At 37.4% G+C, this 20347-nt stretch overlaps 3 protein-coding genes and 1 non-coding gene across 4 annotated transcripts; 3 read left to right on the top strand and 1 right to left on the bottom strand.

The window, feature by feature from the left end:
• Positions 1-874: 874 nt before the first annotated feature.
• Positions 875-6439, top strand: ACR12 (ACT domain-containing protein). The gene is made up of 10 exons (XM_086660215.1): positions 875-1244; positions 1558-1603; positions 2305-2427; positions 2991-3085; positions 3722-3800; positions 3907-3966; positions 4244-4299; positions 5172-5277; positions 5396-5464; positions 6222-6439. Exons 1-10 carry the CDS (start codon positions 1075-1077, stop codon positions 6282-6284), a joined length of 867 nt encoding a protein of 288 aa, XP_086516341.1. The 5' UTR covers positions 875-1074; the 3' UTR covers positions 6285-6439.
• Positions 6440-6848: 409 nt separating this feature from the next.
• LOC147558523 (uncharacterized) lies at positions 6849-11360 on the bottom strand. Its single transcript, XM_086660214.1, has 5 exons — positions 11133-11360; positions 8371-9832; positions 7788-7859; positions 7644-7673; positions 6849-7252 (listed from the first exon to the last, which is right to left on the bottom strand). Exons 2-5 carry the CDS (start codon positions 9763-9765, stop codon positions 7157-7159), a joined length of 1593 nt encoding a protein of 530 aa, XP_086516340.1. The 5' UTR covers positions 9766-9832; positions 11133-11360; the 3' UTR covers positions 6849-7156.
• On the top strand, positions 8236-8309 carry TRNAE-UUC (transfer RNA glutamic acid (anticodon UUC)). Its single transcript has one exon. It is a non-coding gene; the product is annotated as a tRNA-Glu (tRNA).
• Positions 11361-18298: 6938 nt separating the features above from the next.
• On the top strand, positions 18299-19185 carry LOC147558522 (RmlC-like cupins superfamily protein). Its single transcript, XM_086660213.1, has 2 exons — positions 18299-19000; positions 19073-19185. Exon 1 carries the CDS (start codon positions 18322-18324, stop codon positions 18979-18981), a length of 660 nt encoding a protein of 219 aa, XP_086516339.1. The 5' UTR covers positions 18299-18321; the 3' UTR covers positions 18982-19000; positions 19073-19185.
• The last annotated feature ends 1162 nt before the right edge of the window (positions 19186-20347 follow it).

The following is a 20347-nucleotide window of genomic DNA, read 5'->3' as shown; positions in this document are numbered from 1 at the left end:
GAAACCAGGATAACCCATCAAGAACAAAACAAAGCAAGAAAGTTAGAGACATAAAGCGATATAAAATTCTCTTACCTTAGCTGATTTGGGAAGATTATAGAGAGAGAGAGAGAGAGGGAGAATTTATCCTCTAATAGTATCTTGCATAACCCCTTTATAAACATACCAAATGCTTTATGACCAATAACTCTAATAGGATTGAAGCTTCTAGTTGCCAATTTCAGATTTTTATAGTTGAATTCTTGTGGGATTTTGATTATATTTGATGAATCAGATAATTTTTTAGTATATTTGGACCTTTTGAAGAACACCCATATCAAAATTCCAGCAAATAGGGAGGGTTCGAAATCAAGCTGTTTACAACCAACCCCAAGTGATTTCCATTAATATCATTACATTTCAACATCCATCAAAGTATCAAATTCAACTGCAACAATGTTTATAGAGAGAGTAACAGTAGTTCCATTAACTAATCCAGAAAAACCACTAGTGTCACCAACTGTTTGATAAATGATGAAGAAATCATCTTCTTCTTCTCCATACGCCCATCAAACTAAATTAGTGGGTGACTGACATCTAGAGAGACAGAAATGAGTGAACTTTTCTAGAGGGAGAGAAGAAGAGAGAAAGGAAGAAAAATAATGAGAGAGGAAAAGAAAAAAAAGGGAGGTTGCTGAAGACAGGTGGATGGAATGGCAAACACTTATTCATAATCAGCGGTTAAATACTTTCTCAGATGGTGGAGAAAAAATTCAACAACTATCAAAGGTGAAAAATTGTTCTGGTTGGTGCGTGTGTTTCATACACGCCCAACTTAACTCGAGTTGACGGTTTCCTTCCATGTAAGAATGTATATCAAAAGTAAAAAAAAAAAATAGGACCTTAGTCCAAATATTGGTATTATAGTAGGGGTGGATGTCACAATCCACCACCCCTCCGAGCATCTAGTGGGCCCGCGAACGTACTACAAATAGTATACAACAATATCACTTGTAAGAAATTCATCATTCATCATCACACCAGAAGAAGAAGAAGAAGAAGAAGAAGAAGAGATTGATCTTAGTAGATAAATCAATGGCCATCGCCAGCAACACATTCTTATCTTCCTTTCCTCTTCCACGATCTAGGGTTTCTGATTATGGTTTAATTTCTCGTACTTCTCTCTCTACTACTACTACTACTTCCTCTCTATCTCCTCGTAGTGGATTTAATCAATCTGGTATCATTTTCTCCTTCACTAAAAAGTAAGTTCATTTCTTTAATTCTTCTACCCATTTCTCTAAATTACCATATTATTCTCATAATTGAAATTGTTTGGTTCATGTATTTCCTTTGACTTTATGTTTTTAATGCTTTGAAAAGGTGCAATTGCTAGTTTTTAGATTCACAAAATCAGAAAGCTATTACTTAGATCCTTTTGATTTTGCATGTTCTTGTAATTAGAGTTTAATAAGTTGTTAATTTCTGTTTTTTAGTGTATTATGGTTCTATAATTGTACCCAAATTAAGTGAAAATTTGCTTACTTTCTCCTTATGTTATAAAATTTGATGTTTTAGGTGCATTTTACGAGCTTCAATTGATTCAGTGGAATCGTATGTTTCGGTGAGTGATTCAGCTTTTGTCGCATGATCTTGATCATAATTGTTGTTGATTATGTTAGGTTTGTAATAATCAAACTCAAAACTAATAATCATGAGTGGGGAATACCTAGATAGCAATGATTCTTTGTTGTGCTTGTGAGAGCATCTTTTGTCCACATGGGACTATTCTCATACCCTTCACACGTTTGGCGTTCTTTTGAGTCTTTTTTGTTCGGTGACGTGGAGCATGTACGACCGTGGGTCCATTATGTGTAGGCCTTGTTCTGATACCATGTTACGTTTGTAGCAATCCAACTCAAAACCAATTGACAATGGGCAGAGAGGACCTATTTACATTATTGCTTGTAAAAGTATCGTTTGTCCACGTAGGACTGTTCTCACAGATTCCCATATGGATAAAATGATGCAAACCATTTTTTACTTTGATTAGTTCGTGCCATGTTTTTCCTTTTAAAATTTTGATGTTTTTATCAAAGGCCATTTAATTGGGTAAGTTGCTTAGGCACTGGAAATCTGGAATGTAAGCAGTTTAAGCAATGTATAGAAGTATCTAACCCTGAATCTACTAGTCAAATCTTAGATATGGGGGCTTATTTCTTAACGATTTTGCGTGTGCTTCATAATTTAGTGCAGTATTATGCACAATGTATAAAACATCATCATTTTTATTTGGTGACATAACTGACATGCTATTATTGACAGAAGTCTGGCCAGGACCCGGAAGGGGTTCCCATGCCCATAGTTTTGATAGATCAAGATTCAGATTCTGATGCAACAATTGTACAACTTAGCTTTGGAGATCGCCTTGGAGCTCTTATTGACACGGTAAGGCATTAGTAGCTCAGTTATCTCTCCACTTGTATGAAAAAGTGTTTGGCTATTCAAAGTGTAAACATGGCTTTAGTGAGTGATATTCAGGTGACTGCTTTATTCGGTAGTTTGAACGAACTCAATATTTGCAAAAAATTGGATAGGAGGATATAGGAAGGACTTTGTCAAATAATACGCTACTTGCGTTTATTATTTCATTTCTTCCAGGTTTTCATTTCTCAGGTGTTATGTTTTAATTACCTTTTTAATCAATCGTGACTCTTTAATGTTATAATACGCACAACTGTGTGAACTTCTGAATTTTGAGATATTTTGTTGTTATGGTTGTGGTCGATGTATTGTCCTCTCTGTGCGTTTGCAATTTTGTTCCTCTTATATGCTATAAAGGGCAACACGGCAAAAGGTGTTAGATATGTCTATACAATATGCTGTATATTGATGGATTTGGACGGGCACATTTTAAGGCTTCAATGCAGCTGATCTCTGTAGTGATTATTTGGGTACTTCTCTCTATAAAGAAACATGGGTTTTATGCCTTTGGTTATGTTATGTTGCAGATGAAAGCTCTCAAAGATTTAGGTCTGGATGTGGTTAAGGGAACTGTTACAACTAAAGAATCAGAAATACAAACAAAATTTTTCATTACACGAACGTGAGACTCTGTCCTTTTCTTTCTTGTTAAATTTTACAAAACAAGAGCTATTTCATACAGCTTATTAAACTTTTGTAGAGTTTAGCTTGGATACATATTCACTCTGTCTTTTATTTATAGCCACAATATATATAGATCTGTTGACCAGCAGATTCGTTGACATATATTTAGACAAGGTGTAGTTAGAGATAGCTGAGGAACTCACTTCCTCATAGAACAGTTGAAGAACGAAGAGAGCCAATGCTTGATCATATTTATTTTAGGCTTCTGCTACTCCTTGACTAGCCAACTTTTCGTAGCAGTATTGCCATTTAACCACATTCATCTTGTAGTTTGATCAGGATTCTTCCGGTATATGAATAGTTGATTTACCATTAAGATTCCATAAATATTTCATGGTTCGACTTGGCAGTCTATCAGCTCGGTTATGGGTGAAATTCGCTGCTTAAACATATTTCTTACGTTTTTAAAATATGCACCTTATTTGTGTTTTGTGCTGCATAGGGTCTTATCTTTTTTCAGAGGATCATATTTAAGAAGCTCTTCTACATACCTTTTCATATTGTAGCTGTTTCTATCTCTGTTTCTGTTTCATTTACACTGTAGAGTTTGATTTTTTTTTCTTTAACATGTTAGGGGACGGAAAGTTGAGGATCCATCTATGTTAGAGAGAATTAGGCTTACCATCATCAACAACCTTCTGAAGTATCATCCGGTATCTATTTCTAAACTGACATGCACTCTTTGTTGATGTTGACGTGTCCATATTACCTGTCCATATATCTCATCGAGTTAATTCGCTACCTTTTTCCTCACTCTAGGAGTCCAGTGAGCAGCTTGCGATGGGTGAGGCTTTTGGAATCAAAGCTCCTGAGAAGAAGGTTATTGTTTTATTCTCCGTTTCAACATTTCTTCTACTATATCTTGTTTTTCAACAGATTTCATGTATGTCGTGTACAATAAGTTGCTGATTGGATGATTTGTAAGTTGCCCTATTCACACTTTGGGGCTTTTGAACAACATGACAAGATGTCGTAATCTTGTTTGATATTTGACATGAATTAATCAATTTTTTGGTAGTAGTTGCTGCTTTAGTAAAGTACGTATCACGGATAGCTTAATATAAATTGCTCAATGTGTTGGTTTTGATATTGACAGCTTGATGTTGATATTGCAACACATATACATGTCGAGGATGATGGACCGAAGAGAAGGTCAGCAATTTTACATGATAATTGTGGCAATTTTGTACCGTTAATATCTTAACATGAAAGTTCAGTTCTACAATAATAACAAACTTGGGTAATGTTAATTTCTAGTTGAAGCCAGTTTCTGAACAAATGAGGAGATTTGAGGTTGATAACTCCTCGCCCATCGGCCAGCCCGATTGATCTCTTTAAAGATCCGATGGAATACTCTAAACAATATCAATAGGAAAAAAAGTTCTAAATCTCAAGTTCAATGTCCCAAGCGCTGTTGTTAAACAGTGAAGGAAAACTATAACTTAGCCATAGCTTCAGTGTTATCTGTTACGTTTTGAGTTAGGATATCAATTAGTTCAAAACAAAATAAAGGCACTGATTCTTTATAAGTATGAATCTAAAAATGATTAATATTTATGAGCATTTTGCATAGTATAGTCGAGTTCGTGCATATCATGATCTCTTTAATATAATCAGATCTTAAATCAAGTTTTTTTTTTCAAATCCAGGCATATTCTGTTGCTGAAAACTTGTAGACTGGAAACGGAGACTTGCCTTAATATTTAATTCTATTAATAGATAAATGCAAAAGCTCAATTTTAACAAATAAATTGTATAAAATAATTAAATCAGAATCTCAGAATGACAGAATCAGGTTTTAGAATGTAAATAACTAAAATAAACAAACACTATCTAAGCTTGATAACCGCTCCCATTTCAGTTCAGAATGAACTATGTATTATATAGAATCGTTATTCAGAAGGACACATTAAACTATGTTATTTCGGTCTTTGCCTAAAGAATGATTCTAATTGTGGTACATAATCACATCCACCAAGGTTCATAAGCTAACAAAGTCCTCTTCATCTTGTCGTCATTTACAGCTTGCTTCATATAGAGACAGCTGATCGGCCTGGACTGATAATGGAAATAATCAAGATCATGGCTGACATCAATATCAACGTCGAATCAGCAGAGATTGATACAGAAGTATGTTTGCAGCGCTCCTATATTTTCTATCATACATATTTTTCTTCTGAAAACCCGTGTAATGTTACTTACATCCATTACAAGAAAATTTTGTAAATTCTTAATCTTTCTTGAATAGGGGCTCATTGCAAAGGATAGATTTCATGTTAGCTACAGAGAAGCTGCATTGAACAGTTCCATGTCGCAGGTAAGCTCTCACCTCAGCAACAATTTGAGAAAGTTAATGATCTCTCCTGCAATCTTAGGTAGTATTTGTTCTTACCTCGGACGAGTAAGATTTGGGTTAATCAAACTCAGGTCGAAATCTAGATGAATTAAACTCCGTGGAGTCACATTTGGATGAATTAAGCTAAGAGGAGTCAGATTTCAAAACTCAAAACATTGGCAAAAGAAGAAACAGAAATTACCTTAGTTATCTTAAATGTTGTGACAGGTGTCCCAAGTCCTCCACAAAAATTTCATTTCTCTTCTATATCTTTCCGAGTCCACCTTGTGTCTTAAGATCAAGAAGGGTGTTATGTATTGAGAGTCTGAACAAGTTCTGTTCTTGACTTTGTCTTGGACCTTATCCAAAGTCCTACAATGCTCCCTTGCTTAAAAATGGGAACTTGTCATTATTACTCCGACACTGATAGCAATCCGTTTGTGTCAATTGTGGGGTGTGTCACTTACCTTGATTTCTTAAGTTTTATTTTCTTTCCGACGATCTTTTTCTAGTTCGGGTTGAGTTGGAGTCTTGAGACTCTGAACCAAAAGAAGCCACATAGGTTCATCAGAGCCTCAGATTTTGCCTGCTGATAGAAGTACTGTCTTGTTACTTTGGATAGACAAGACTTATTAGGGTTGAATATACTGTCCCTAAAAGCCAGTCGTCCTAAATTCATTATTTGCTGGTCAATTTATACCTAATTAAAACACTGAATTACTGTTCTATATCTTTGCAGGTTCTGATAAACTGTCTGCGGTACTACCTTCGAAGGCCAGAAACCGATGAAGACAGTTACTAAATACTCCAAATGTGCAATTCATGGAGGCTGCCTATTGTTTTAAGGCAGATCTTCCCCATTTGCTCTATGAGACTGTAAAAAAGTTTATCTAAATGTAGACCAAAATAATCAGAATAACTATTTCTTCTTAAGTTATTGCATTTAGTTTCAGAATCCATCTATCTTTCCAACCCTATATCTCTGTCTTGGATTCAATCTTCATCATCTAAATTTTCAATCATAATCTTGTGGTGTAAATGCTTTAGATTGCAAGAAGGAAAGGGGTACAAGCGGTTGTTCCTACATGGTTCATTTTGCTCCTTGTCGAGATCCCATGCCAAGGTGCTGTGGCTGGTCACCACAACAAGCGGCTTAGCAGGGTCGACTCTTAAAGGGTCAAGCCATGCCTCAAACAACTAGTCATTCTTGGCATAACCTACCCAGTCATTTTCCGGCTATCCTAAAACCAAAATATCACTACTATCAAAGCGGTTTTTGTTTGAGGAGATCACTCATTCAAACAAAAACCCTCTAACTTCTCGCCGTGCTAGCAGGACTAGCGGGCGGGGGATGGCAGTCATTATGCAAGAACCAATAAACCATTGTCTAACATTTACAGCCAACCCATATTATAACAATCCTTAAAATACTTATAAAAACCATAGAGCTTGTCTAACATCTATAGAGTAAGAGGATAAACACTAAAGGAGAAAGGCAGTCAAACTGTCAAAGCAAACCAACATAAAGAAAAACCCAACCATAATACCTACCAATACCAAAATAATCATCTAAAAGGTCAAAGATTCTGATTACTGTAATAAAAAGAGAGTTCTCCGAAAACGATTTTAGTTCATCAGCAATCCTGTCTCATGCCATAGTGCGAGTTCGCACATTCAGAACAAGCAGCTCGAAACCCTCCGAAGTGACCTCAACTTCTCCGCAGTTTTCTCCGCTCGAGTTTGTGGCTTCTTTTTCATTTCCTCTACTAGCTGCAAAAATAGACAAAAGTTCTCTAACAAGATTCATAACAATAGAGTAATGAGTTATCCATAGAATTAGAGGTAGGCATTGAAAGGGGTAGGAAGACTAGAATGTTATCAGACGTCTAGTATTTACTTGATCCGATAGTACCCATTTTTGGAATGTACAGTGCCAAGGTCACGAGGCAAACCCCAAATCCCTAGAATAAATCGACTATATAATGTACTTTGTCTGTTGGGTAATGACCGCAAAATTTTACGCTTACTCTCACTACAAGAATAAGCGTATACCGAGTACACACATACACAAGAATAAGCTATAAGCGAACCTATGGAGAATTAACTTAGCATATAGAAAAAATTACGTAAAATGTAAAGATGGTATAGTTCCAAGTAGTACCTCTTTCAGCCTTTTTCTCATCCCTTCGGCCTGCTCGAAATAATCAAGATTTAATTATTAGTAAGAGGACACATAAAAAAGACTAATATGAAAGATTCATATAAAGAAGGTTAGTCAGATATTGTTATTGTTAAGACCACTCACCATATCTTGCTTCAAATGGACATTTTTCGCTTTGAGCAGATTCACTTCACCATCAAGCTCCACAGTCTGTGCCTGTTTTAGGGTTGTGCATATTTTATCAGTGAAATATGTGAAGTACTATTTTGTAATAGACTGTTTTCTGTTCGCTATACATATACTTAAATATAATATAACATAACATATTCCGACACTTTGTACGTCGAATGACATGGCTCACAACCGTCAAATATCTGTAATCTAAAACTTCGGGTTTTGGGAATTAGTAAACTATTCGGGACTCCAAACGTTTAATGAATCGACGATCGGAGTTTTCCACGATTGTATGTAAAGATGCACATGTTTGATGGTCCACACATCTGGTATTGATTCAACTGTTAAGACATCTAATGGTGAAATTTGGAAGACATTTTTCACCTCCATAAATCGTTTACTGAAATCATTCTCATAATCCATTGTAGTCCAGCCCGGTTAGGATACCTGGCTTTCACCCAGGCGACCCGGGTTCAAATCCCGGCAATGGAAACCTTTTGCTTTTCTTTTTTCATTCTCTCTTTAAAATTCTTTAAAGTATATGAGTTTTTACCTGCTTCCTGGCTCGAGACTTTGCTGCCGATTGCCTGTTCTTTATCATCCTCCTCTGCCTTCTTTCTGCACTTACCTCAGCCGGTTCTTGGTTTATTATCCTCTTCCTTCGTCTCACTTGCTGAGGAGACTCGTCTGCTAGCTCTGCATTCAAATGTGATGGCACAGGAAGGATCACTCCGGCTGCATACCCTGTACAACCACGGCTAGAGTTACCTATTGTTCCTCCGAAGGTCACCCCAACACCATATGCCGAACCTTCATTTATGTTCCCATTTCCGTTAATATTTGATGGCTCACCAGCAACCCCGCATGCACGGTTGTAAGCTCTAAATAAATGCATACCATCTTGTATACTGCTTCCAATACTCTTAAGATGATGAAATTCAGGACGTATGACGGGAGGTATTCCATAATTTGGTGTCCCAGGCGTCAACGCAGCTCCCACAGGTGGTGGTTGTGATAGATGTTCAGATTGTTGCATATGTTGTGAAGTAGCATAATTCGGTGTCCCAGGCGTTACTGCAGCCGCCACAGGTGGTGGTTGTGATACATGTTCAGATTGTTGCATATGTTGTGAAGTAGCATAATTCGGTGTCCCAGATTTCAGCGCAGCCGCCATAGGTGGTGGTCGTGATAGGTGCTTAGATTGTTGCATATGTTGTGAAGTAGCATAATTCGGTGTCCCAGATTTCAGCGCAGCCGCCATAGGTGGTGGTTGTGATAGGTGCTTAGATTGTTGCATATGTTGTGAAGTAGCATAATTCGGTGTCCCAGGTGTCAGCACGGCCGCCACAGGTGGTGGTTGTGGTGGATGCTCAGATTGTTGTAGATGTTGTGAAGCAGTCCCAGTTGGTGCCCCAACTGCCCCTACTTTTATCAAGAAATCCTCTAGTGTCATTTCACCTAAATTAGGCTCATTATGACTACTAGTTTCACGATTTCCACCATTGGCAGCTGTAACTCGTTGTGGTTCTTGTTGTCCTTCTTCTTTATGAATTTCGGACCAAATCTCGTCAAGAGTTTTAGGGAGACGGGAAGTAGGAAGAGTAACCGACTTTTGACGGGGTAAGCTTTGACCCGTTTCGATACTAGTTCCAGTTGTTGGGTCATGTTGATTCATCAATGAGGGTAAGTTTGTCTCATTGTTATTGTTTGAATCGACATTCTTGTTTTCTTCATAACTCGAAATGCTGGCAAGGATTTCGTCCATATTCATGGAACCCAAGCTCCTTTCATTGTCATCAAATTGAGTAAACTGATTCTCATCCAAGTTAAAGGAGAAAAGGGAAGATAGTTTTCTTTCTAAAGATAATGAATGAGTTAGTTGTTGCTCGGACGATACTTTAATTTCACCAGGGTTGTTGTTTTCTGATCCATTTGGTTGTTCATCCATTGCTTTCAAGGACTGATTTGGAGAGAAAAAGAAAATGGAGATGCTGATCACCCCTATAACTCAAGCTCTGCAAAAATGAAAAAGAAATAACATTTCAGTATATCTAAGACGTAACCTTAACGAAGACAATGATATAGATATTAGGCAGATTATCGTTTTTGATACAAGAATGATAGTCTGTCTGGGAAAATGAGTCAAAATTCGAGGTAAACGACTGAATATTATTTTTGTTTTTGACAATCACACAACTTCAACTGACAAGATACTTGTGAGGTCAACTAACAACAAAAATCATACGCGAAAAAAAACCCTGGCAAACCCCATTCTGAGGTTAGTGTTGTCAATCACGTCGTGCCAAATATTTTCTTTCTCTTTATACTAGGTCCGCTTGGCCAATTCGGCCTAGAGTAAGTCAAAACTTTTTCCTTTCTATACATCAACTAAAATTGTTGTGCAAGAGCATGACATTCTATCATAAATAACCCATTTAACAAAATATATCATCAAAAATAATATTATAATGGGTCGTCATTATCGAAAGATTTTTTTATAAAGATTTAAAGTAGAAAAGAAAAAAAGAAATTAGGTTGTGTCTTTCACATATTTGTTACAATGTCACAATTCTCAAATCACGTTTGGGGTTAAAAGAAATTTGGACAGACCATATTTATTGATAACATGACCAACCAACCAGGTTGACTTGATTTTAGAAGATTTCCAATGTCTTGCCAAGTTGACTCGATTTGACATAACCTATCAGGTTGACCTGATTTGACCATGCGACCACAATATCTGATTTCACCAATTCTTTTGGCAACACTCAGGGGTCTAGGTGCTATTCACCCTGTTCTTGCCCTAGTTATACCCTAAAAGTACCTAATTCTATCTGATTTTTCAGTCCCATACTTAGATCCATACATCGACTTACCAGAGGTTGCTAATTTAGAAGTTACAGATAGACGAGAACAAATAATTATGTTACTGATAAAACATCACATGACCACGACTTCTAAAATTATTTTTGCACGTCTAAAATTTAGTAAGCTGCCCATGCATGTCTAGTTTTATAAGGCATGCGATGTTTTCTTACCACTTACAATAGATATTTCCATGATTATATCTATCTCGCATCATTTCTGGGGAAATTGGACGAATCGGAGAGGAGTATCTCCTTATAGATGATTAGATCAACTCAATTAAGTATAAAAATTAAGTGAAAATCAAGAAAATCGATTTGTTTGAAAAAAAACATAATGAAATTGCAAGGACAACGATCATGAGATAGGATCGAACAAGATTACCAAAACCAATTAAATCTAAGAAGAAATCGAAGCATTCTAAATTTGCAGATACAGATAAGAGCATACCTAAGAGAGACTGAGAAAGAATCTTCAATAGATGGCGATCGTTCTTCTGTTAGAAAGATACCAATTGGTTTCATGATTCTTTTGTATTAGTGAAAGAGGTGAACCTGAGAGAGGCGAGAAGTGAAATGCGCAAAAGATGAAACCCTAATCGCTTATATAATTGGAATCTCCGATGAATTCGATAAAATCGAAGTACAACTCAATTGGGTAAATGAAAATTGATTCCACATGTAACTTGATTCTTTTGAGCCTTGATAAAAATATAACATTTTTAACGTAAAAAGGTCATTTTTGTAGTTAAAACATGTTAATATGTATTTTAGTGGACCGATTATATCAACTTTTTCGGACAAAAGAAACCTTTTCTTAATAACGTTACCTTGTCTAAGTTTGTTTGGGTCTTCATAAAAAGAAATTGGCTTGGTAAGATAATGTTTGACCTCAAAAAATAACTACTTAGTAATTTTTATTTTGGCTTCTTAACATCTTTCTCTTAGGATAAATGGGGGTGCCCTTACATGAAGACATCAAAACAAAAGTTTACCAAAAGTCATCGGTTGAGCGATCTAATAGTTCAGTAATCTAATAACTTATGACATTGATTTTCTTTCTTAAGGCACATGTTACATGAGTGCAACAAACATTTCTGTTGGATTATGGCGTCTCCTAGAGTTCTAAGTGAAATCCCAGACATCTAATGTCTAACACTAGTATTCACAAGATTTCATGCATAAGCTAAAGATGAAATAAGCGGTTTAGAGATTACCTGAATCATTAATTCACACAGACTGAATTGAATGCTTTGGCTCAAAGATCGAGAACTCCAATTTTAGCTCCTCTACTCGAGACACCCGAGCAATCAACTTGATCTCCCGCCTTTCCAACTAGAACTATCTTCGGCAGTTAGACGAAGAATACCTTCTTCTTTAGACTAAACAGATAGCTGGAAACTATTATCTCTCTCTCTACATGTTGTTTGTAGAGAAATAGATCTCTTTAACAATTTTAAACAACTTTTTTATGTTCTAAAGAGACCCTTAAATAGATTGCTAGGAGTCAGAATCCCATTCGGACAAGGATTCCTTAAAGGCCACATAAACAAATAACTGAATCCTATTCAGATTGGGATTCCCTGATGAGTTAATCATTTGGGAACCCCTAATTGCTTGACTGTAGATCTGTCTGGGTTGGACCTGACCGACCCTTATAGCATGGTCGACCATGCCTTGGCCAACCCTTCCTTGGTTGGGTCTTAACCCCGACCCATTACCCTTTTGTCTCGGGCTTTTGCTATCTTTCCCTATGGTCTTTTGGACATATTTATGGATTTAATCTATACCTTTGTGTCTCATCCCTCTAGTCATATCTTCCTATCAAATCGACACTCTTCGATTGATTCAACGATCGTAGCTGGTTTCTAGCTAAACACTACGCTCCCTAAATCGTCCGGACGTGATGATCTTCTTCACCATTTGTCCTATCCGACAAATTGCTCGCATTGCCACTTTGTTTGAAAGACATCTCCTTCACATTATACGTTATATATTATCAAATGACTTGAATATACCACAATGATGAAGTATGTTCATAATTTCCATGAAAGTATCCTAAAGACATTAATTGATGATGACGGAAAGTGGTTTTCCATGTGTCTCCTAGAAAATTGATCTTGTAACTCTATTTGAATGCCCTTCCTGAATAAATCATGATTTGAAATGCGGGGACCTGCGAAAAGGATATTCTGACGCTTAAGTTAGTTAAGTGTTGTAGATTTATGAAGTGATTCAGTGAGAGCGAAAGAATCGTCTGAGATGATGCGGTGTGAGGACACCAGCTTGATGAGAGCCACGTGTTGTGGTCGTTAGTAGATAATAATAGTTTGAGTCGATATCTTCTAAAACTCACAAATCCTCTGACGTAACGATTCGTGTGTGACAAGTGGATCTTTGACACTCTGGTATTCCATGTCATTACTGTTCTCTTCAGGCAGAGCTGAACTCGAGGTGTCGAGTGATGTGACATGAAAATGTCACATCTGAGTCCTTTAACTTGGACGAATTAGTCTATTTTGGGGTGTTATTTTAATAAGTTGATCGAATTTTCTTGATTGGGTACATCCTATGGAGTTGAACGAGAAAAACAGGTAAAGATGGATGAAAGGCTCACTAAGGGCATTTTGGCCATTTTGCACCTAAGAGGGTTAAAATATAGTTTAAGAAAGTCTATGAAGTCTTGAGAGCACGATGATCAATTTAGTGAAGACTAGAGATGAAAATGATAAGAAATGAGCAAGTTAAGAGATAAGGGCAAAATAGTCATTTTGCAACCTTGTGGTCAAGTTAGAGAGTCAATGGGTCAAGCTAGAGCTAAATGGAGTTAAAGAAAAGGTCAAAATAGCTTAAAGAAATCAAAATGAGTAGCTAACTACTAAGGAAAGGCAAAATGGTCTTTAGGTAAAAATAGAAATAAAATACCCTAACTTGGTCTCTAGACTTCATCTTCTAGCTTGAAAAAGAGAGAGAGATGAGAAACTAGAGTTTTGAACTTAAAGGAAAAAAGGGAAAGAGATGGAAGGACTTGGCCGAACCTAGGAGCCTTTAGCCCGACCAAGAACTCCATTGGTCCGACCAAATAAGGGAAAGCAAGGGTTAACGAGTTTGGAAGAAGGAGCAGCAGCTTGGGGTCGCTCGGGCATTTCGTCGAAAAAGTTTGGTGCATTGGAAGTTTAGCAAGAAGCTTCTTGAGCACGGCCAGGCATAGGCCAAACCTAGTGGAGGCCGAGCTTGGCACGGGACGGAGCACATATATCACGGAGTTCCCTCGAGCATTTCATTAAACACTGTGTGCGTGGGAAGTGTGGCTAGGAGCACGCTTGAGGCTGGGATGGAGCACGCTTGAGGCTGGGATGGAGCACGCTTGAGGCTGGGAACTCACTGACGCAATTCCTCAAACACCTTGTGGGCATTGGGAGCACGGGTCGGGAACACGCTCAACTCGGGAAAGAGCGCACCTCAACATGGGAAGCGACGTGCTGGCCCGTGGCAGAAGTGTTTTGGCCGGGCCAAATTGATTTTTCTCACTTTTGCCCGAGTCATTTATGTTTTTCTTGCTTTTCCATCCTTCTTTAAGCATTCTACGGTTATTTAAGTTATGTTGATTAATACTAGGGTCATTTTAGCTAAAATAATTGTTAATTTCTAGCGAGATAACGTATCAAATAAGAGGAATTCATGTTTTCATGCACATTTTTGATATATCTATGATTGAATCCTCTTATAAGTTGTTGAATATTGTCTAATAATCTCTCTAGTTCTTAATTGCTACGTGTTTTCTTATTCTTACTAGTTGATACAAGTGAATTAAATCAATTACTATGCCATGACCATGATTTTAGACTTGATATCACTTCCAATTGAATGTTTATGTAAGCATGAATCCATGAGTAGCTAAGTCTCTTGTCTAGGGCTTTGTAATGAATTCTTGATTACATAAAAGCATATGTCTGGTTGGTTTGGTTCTTAATTTCGATGCAACACTCATGTTTTGGTTTATCGTTTAAGTTTGTTTCATGTCTTATGTCAAGCATATGTCATAGTTACTTATTAATCGATCTTTTCGAGTTAATACTCTACATCACTAGCATATGATGACCCTTTGACTAGTTATGACCATTAAATATATCTAGTACTTAAAGCGTCGAACTTTGAGTCGAGTAGGCAAAAAATCTAGAATAAAACCCAAGTGAGCATATGCCTACGTGTTTCAAGATGGATTCCCGAAACCCTTGACCTCTCTCACATTTCGAAGTAAACCCTAGCCTCGTAACTAGTAAATAGGTTGAAGTTTAGTTATCTTTGTTTTTTGTTTCTTTTCGGTTCATATTTGATTATAAAACCCCCTTTTTTATCTTTTTTTTTTCATTATAGTCTAAGCTAGCTAGTGACACCTAGACCGGTGGACTAGACCTCTTGGTATCCGAACGACCTTCCTGCCTCCGTGGATCGACCCCGGTTTTGTCGGGTACTACTTGATACCTCCACTCGGGTGTGCACCTTTTTGGGCGCATTATCGAGCCGACTCCAACAGACCTTTGTAATTCGTCTTTCTAACCAGAGCAAGACTCAGGGTTTAAACTTGACTCAGATCCACCTTTCCTCTTCCCTCGAGGCAAAGCAAGGCTCAAGGTGCTGAACTGACTTTTGCAAACTTCCCCACTGTGTTTTGAGACTAAAGAAAAGCTTAGAGGTAGAGTTGAATGAAATCCATCTCTTCGCTTGTCACTGGGGCCACTGTTTTTAAAAATTTCTGATATTCACCTTTCCAAATTGAAACCTAAATGAAGTTGTTTCAACTTCTATAATAATCTTACAAATGTCAAATTGATAATGTACAAAAAATGGGTTTGCTATTATCTAATACCAAAGACTTGTGGGATTTGCAGGATGTTTTGACTCCTCAATTGGAAGAGAATCTTCTTTGTGTTGAGAAACATCAGCTAGATCTTGCCCTACATTTTGTGTAGATAGTACATAGTCACAAAGTTGGAGGGTAAAAGTTCTGAGATTAAAAGCAATCTGCTAGATCTTGCACGATATTGCTTATTAAAGACAACGACCAAAATTGCTCTTTTACACAAAAAAGCCCTGGAAGAACGATAGGTTCTTGAAGAAGGAAAGAAGATTTATCTCATTGACTTCAATAACAAATCATAAAAGAACTTGAGAGGTGAAAGGATTTGTGAGATGAAAGGAGAGGGGCAACGATAGAAAGAAGGACGCCTTAAGAGCAGACAACGATCTCAACAAAAACGTTTCCAGAAAACCTCTTCCATGGTTATTAGGGAGAGAGAGAGAGAGAAAGGAAGTTGTAATGGTGGTCGGAAGGGTGGTGGCGGGAATGGGTGATGGTGGGAAGTTTGTGTTGGTAAAAGGGATAGAGAAGATTAAGATTAGGGGGTAATATTTGATCAAGTTTGTTTTTGGACCAAAATAAAATATGCCCCGGAAAATGTACAAAAAAATGGATTCCCTAGAGAATTTATTCCCCGGAGATTATTCTTTATGCCCAAAGCCGCGACCTTAAATAATGGGTTACACAATTCTTCACCAAACCTATGGTGGATAAACCAATTCTTCAAGATGTGTAGAAACACTCTTGGATAACAATTCTTCCATAAACAAATAGAGGATTAACCAACTCTTCAAGATGTGTGGAAACACTCTTAGATAACAATTCTTCCCTAAACAATTAGAGGATTAACCAATTCTTCAAGAAGTGTGGAAACACTCTTGGATAACAACTCTTCCCTAAACAAATAGAGGATTAACCAATTCTTCACCAAACCTATGGTGGATAAACCAAACAATAAAGGGACTATAAATGTTTCTTACTCCTTAGGATTTGAACAAATCCTAGATTACCACAAAGCCTGAAGAAGTTTAACACAAACTAAATTGTTTCACAAGATTAATAATCTTCTTTTCTTCGAACCAATGTTCTTCTCTTTCAATCTCTCTTGAAAGAACCACTTCAGAAATCTCTCTTTCTTTGACCTCTTTCTGTTCTCATCTCTCTGATCTCTATCTCTCTCTAATCTAAGAGGATCTGATCTGGAAGGATTCTCTGGTAACTTGGGAGGATACTTTCTGACTTGAAAGTATGATACTCTCTAACCTGAAAGTATGAGACTCTCTGACTGAAAGTATGAATAATATTTTCCCATTCATTCCCTATTTATAATAATAAACAAGGAGGTATTCCAATAGAATTAGGATTCCTTTTTTTGGCTTGAAATAGAAACTTCTATTTCACCCCAAAAAAAGAATAAGGGAAATCCTATTCGAACGATGAGTCCTTTTATTGAAAAGAGGGACCCCAACTCATTACACAACAAACTTTAAGCAAGCTTCAATTTTTAGTCCCACACCTTTGAGTTAGAGATAAAAGAAGCAAGGGTAGAGGTTATGTATTACCTTTTCCTTTGCTTTTGAAGACATGCTTTGTTAAGGCCAAAAACTTTAAGTAAGCTTCATCTATTAGTCCCACATTGTTGGGACGAAGGTAAAGAAGCAAGAGGGGATGTTATATCTACCTCTTCCTTTGCTTCACAAAACAAAGCTTGACAAAAGCCAAAATTTTAAGTAGCTTAAGCTCTCTAGTCCCACACCTTTGGATCATATAAACTTGTGTTGGAGATATGTGGATGAAAGGGGTGCTCGGGTAGTAACCTTCGGATAGCGGGCAGCTAACGGGTGGATCCTCATGAATGGATATCGAGCGGGTGTTTTGGGCCGGGACTCAGATATGAGGGTTTGTCCGAGTCCCGCCCCTATAGCCCGAGCCATCGGGCCGGGTATGCCCGGCTCGGGTAGCCGTCGGTTTTTTAGTGTAAACGGTCCGGGCAGAGCGGATTGGGCCGGATCTCGAGTTTTCCGACCGTTTTCCCACCCCTACTCATATCTAGACATCTAGTATCAATGTATAAATCTCACATTAAAAGACAAACATTAATGATGCAAAGGTTTGAACTATAAGAATAGAGGAATCTTTTGCTGAACAGAACAAAACAAACACATCCCAAGCTGATGTGGATAGTTTGTTTTTTTTTTTTAATGAGATTGGATAGTTTGATTTAGGTGTATATCAGATGGACTTTCTTGCCTCTCTTAATGAACAGTTGTATAAACGAAGCAATAATTGAAGACAAAACTTAAAACCGAAGTCTGGCAGACAAACTACTACTCAACATGACACCACCATCACCCAAGTTTCCTACTTTTATCATTTTGGTATTTCCTCAAGGAACCTAATAAAAGATTTGTCTTTCACACCCAAGGAACTATGTTACATTACTATTTTACCCCTCTAAAATTTAGTTTTATTACTTGTGTTAGTAGCAGCTCTCTCGAAGATCTCATTCTCAAACTCCCGATGAATGAGAAGTCGCACTTCCAACCACTTCACCGAGTAGTCTCTTAGCACTGGAACATGCAAGTAGCAAGTGCATCTCGTTTGTTCGATTGTTATGAGTATTGTTTCTCGCCATTTCATGAGAATTACTCAACTATGACAATTGCTATTTAGTATGTACATAATTCAAGAGAAACAAAGGATATTTTAGTAATTGCGAATTTATCGACACCCTATAAATAGAGAAACTCCGCGACTCCAAAAGGGTGCCTCTCCCAAAATGAAACCTATCATCTTGTCACTAATTTTCTTCCTAGATATCCACTTATTAATCCTGGCTTCTGATCCAGACCCGATTCAAGACTTCTGCATACCCGTTTCCACACCCGAATTAATCCATTCCACCCACTTCACTAATCAACTATGCAAGAATTCTTCACAAACAACAGTCAATGACTTTGTATTTTCGGGCATAAAGTCCTCGGGTAATTTCAAGAAAACTGGGTTTGCATCAACACCCGTTAACCCGACAACATTTCCGGGTCTTAATACACTAGGAATGTCATTTGTCCGGGCAGATCTTGATGTGGGTGGGATTAATGCTCCACATTTCCACCCTAGAGCAACTGAGATTGCTCTTGTACTTGAAGGAAAGGTTTATTCGGGTTTTGTTGATACATCGAACCGGATTTATGCCAAAGTAATTGAGAAAGGAGAAGTAATGGTATTTCCTAAAGGACTAATACACTTTCAAATGAATGTTGGTGATTCGCCCGCTACGATATTTGGGAGTTTTAACAGTCAAAATCCAGGATTACAGAGAATTTCAACAGCTATTTTTGGGTCTGGGATTAAGGAAGAATTATTGGAGAAGGCTTTTGGGTTGAGTATTAGAGAGATTGAAAGTTTGAAGAGGAGGTTTATGCCCAAGGAGATATAAGCAAGAGAAAGAGAGATATGTTAATTTTTGGAATACAATGATTCATGACATCATGTAGTCGAATGGATGACTGTTTTTTGCACTTATATAGACAAATTGTTATGTTTTTGTCACTTGCTTTTATTCGAAACACTAACATACGCATTACCATTCAACCAATGTAAACTTCATGATTCACGATATTTTATAGATTTTACATTCGTATGGGTCTTTTTTGACGCTTCTTTCGTGATCTCACAATTTACAACACAGAGCTTAAGCTATTTTTAGTACTCTAGCTCTATAGGCCCCGCCTCACTTGGTTGCTTCGTGGACTCAAGTCAGATGGGGTCGGTATACTTATATAGACAAATCTTCTCTCCGTAATGTGTGGGTTTATTCAGATAAAAGGAATTGCTTCCTTGAATACATTTTACCTATTTGAGATCGATTTTGTCTTAGGTAGTGATAGTTTTTTCTAAGTCAGATATGAAATCTGACTCGAGATTTGAAAAGAATCATGTCAGATTTCAGAATGTTTCGTATTTACTAACTCATGGGTCTGGCTCGTCTGGATGGTTGAGTTTGGGCCCATTTGAGTCAGACAATGAGAAACATGAACAAACACTGCCTTGAGATATCTTGCAGAGTGGGAATCTTGGAGAAGGTTACTTATTCTTGCTCCCAGAGAGGTTGCTTACACTTTCGACGTTGGTCCAAATGCAGTTCTTATTGGTTCTTTTTGGCCCAAAACAGAAAAGTTGCTACCCTTTTTACTTACTAGGTTGCTTTTTCACTTTGCTTAACCGCATGAAGAAGATCTCATAAGAATATCTAAAGTTGCAATTACCTTTTTATGCTCCTAACCTGATATTTTCGTGTTATTAACTCAGCCACTTTGCTCGGAGACAAGTCGGTACTAAAAGATACAAGAGTTGACACAATAAAAGATATTGAAGCTTTGCCACCACTGACCACCTCCTCAGAAGGATAACATTCGACCACAGAAATTTGCAGGTGATGTTAGTTATGTTAGCTGCACAAGACCTGGAAGAGGTCCAGTGATTTTCAGTGATGGAAACAAAGCTTAGTAGAGTTTGTTTTTCCTAAGACCGAACTCGAAGTCTGAATTGACTTGAGTTAGATTTCAGAATGGTAGTTTTATCTGAATAATGATGTCTCTGACTCGTCTGAGTGACCATTTCAAACGAGCCAAATTCAGACAACGAGAAAAGAAACACCACCTCTGGGACGCGAAAATCCATTTCTAGTGTAGCAGCTCGGAATGCTGAAAGCCTTCATAGCCAATTCAAAGAGGTACAAAAGAAAAGGAAAAAAAGAACCCCTAAGGTTACTAATTCATGAATTGACTATCGGAGTTCTAAAT

This window comes from Eschscholzia californica, unplaced genomic scaffold (genome assembly GCF_041429995.1).
Source record: "Eschscholzia californica isolate CP2 unplaced genomic scaffold, dmEscCali1.0.p SCAF_2, whole genome shotgun sequence".
Taxonomy (NCBI): Eukaryota; Viridiplantae; Streptophyta; class Magnoliopsida; order Ranunculales; family Papaveraceae; genus Eschscholzia; species Eschscholzia californica.
The sequence above is the reverse complement of the archived record's forward strand: the minus strand, read 5'-3'. Positions and strand labels throughout refer to the sequence as shown.

Coding starts and splice junctions, on each gene's coding strand:
- ACR12 (XM_086660215.1), top strand. CDS start 1,075: ATGGCCATCGCCAGCAACACATTCTTATCTTCCTTTCCTCTTCCACGA. Junction 3,801..3,906: donor ACCTTCTGAAGTATCATCCG/GTATCTATTTCT, acceptor TCCTCACTCTAG/GAGTCCAGTGAGCAGCTTGC. Junction 4,300..5,171: donor GATGATGGACCGAAGAGAAG/GTCAGCAATTTT, acceptor CGTCATTTACAG/CTTGCTTCATATAGAGACAG.
- LOC147558523 (XM_086660214.1), bottom strand. CDS start 9,765: ATGGATGAACAACCAAATGGATCAGAAAACAACAACCCTGGTGAAATT. Junction 7,860..8,370: donor AGTCTCGAGCCAGGAAGCAG/GTAAAAACTCAT, acceptor ACCCTAAAACAG/GCACAGACTGTGGAGCTTGA. Junction 7,253..7,643: donor TGAGAAAAAGGCTGAAAGAG/GTACTACTTGGA, acceptor CTATTTTTGCAG/CTAGTAGAGGAAATGAAAAA.
- LOC147558522 (XM_086660213.1), top strand. CDS start 18,322: ATGAAACCTATCATCTTGTCACTAATTTTCTTCCTAGATATCCACTTA.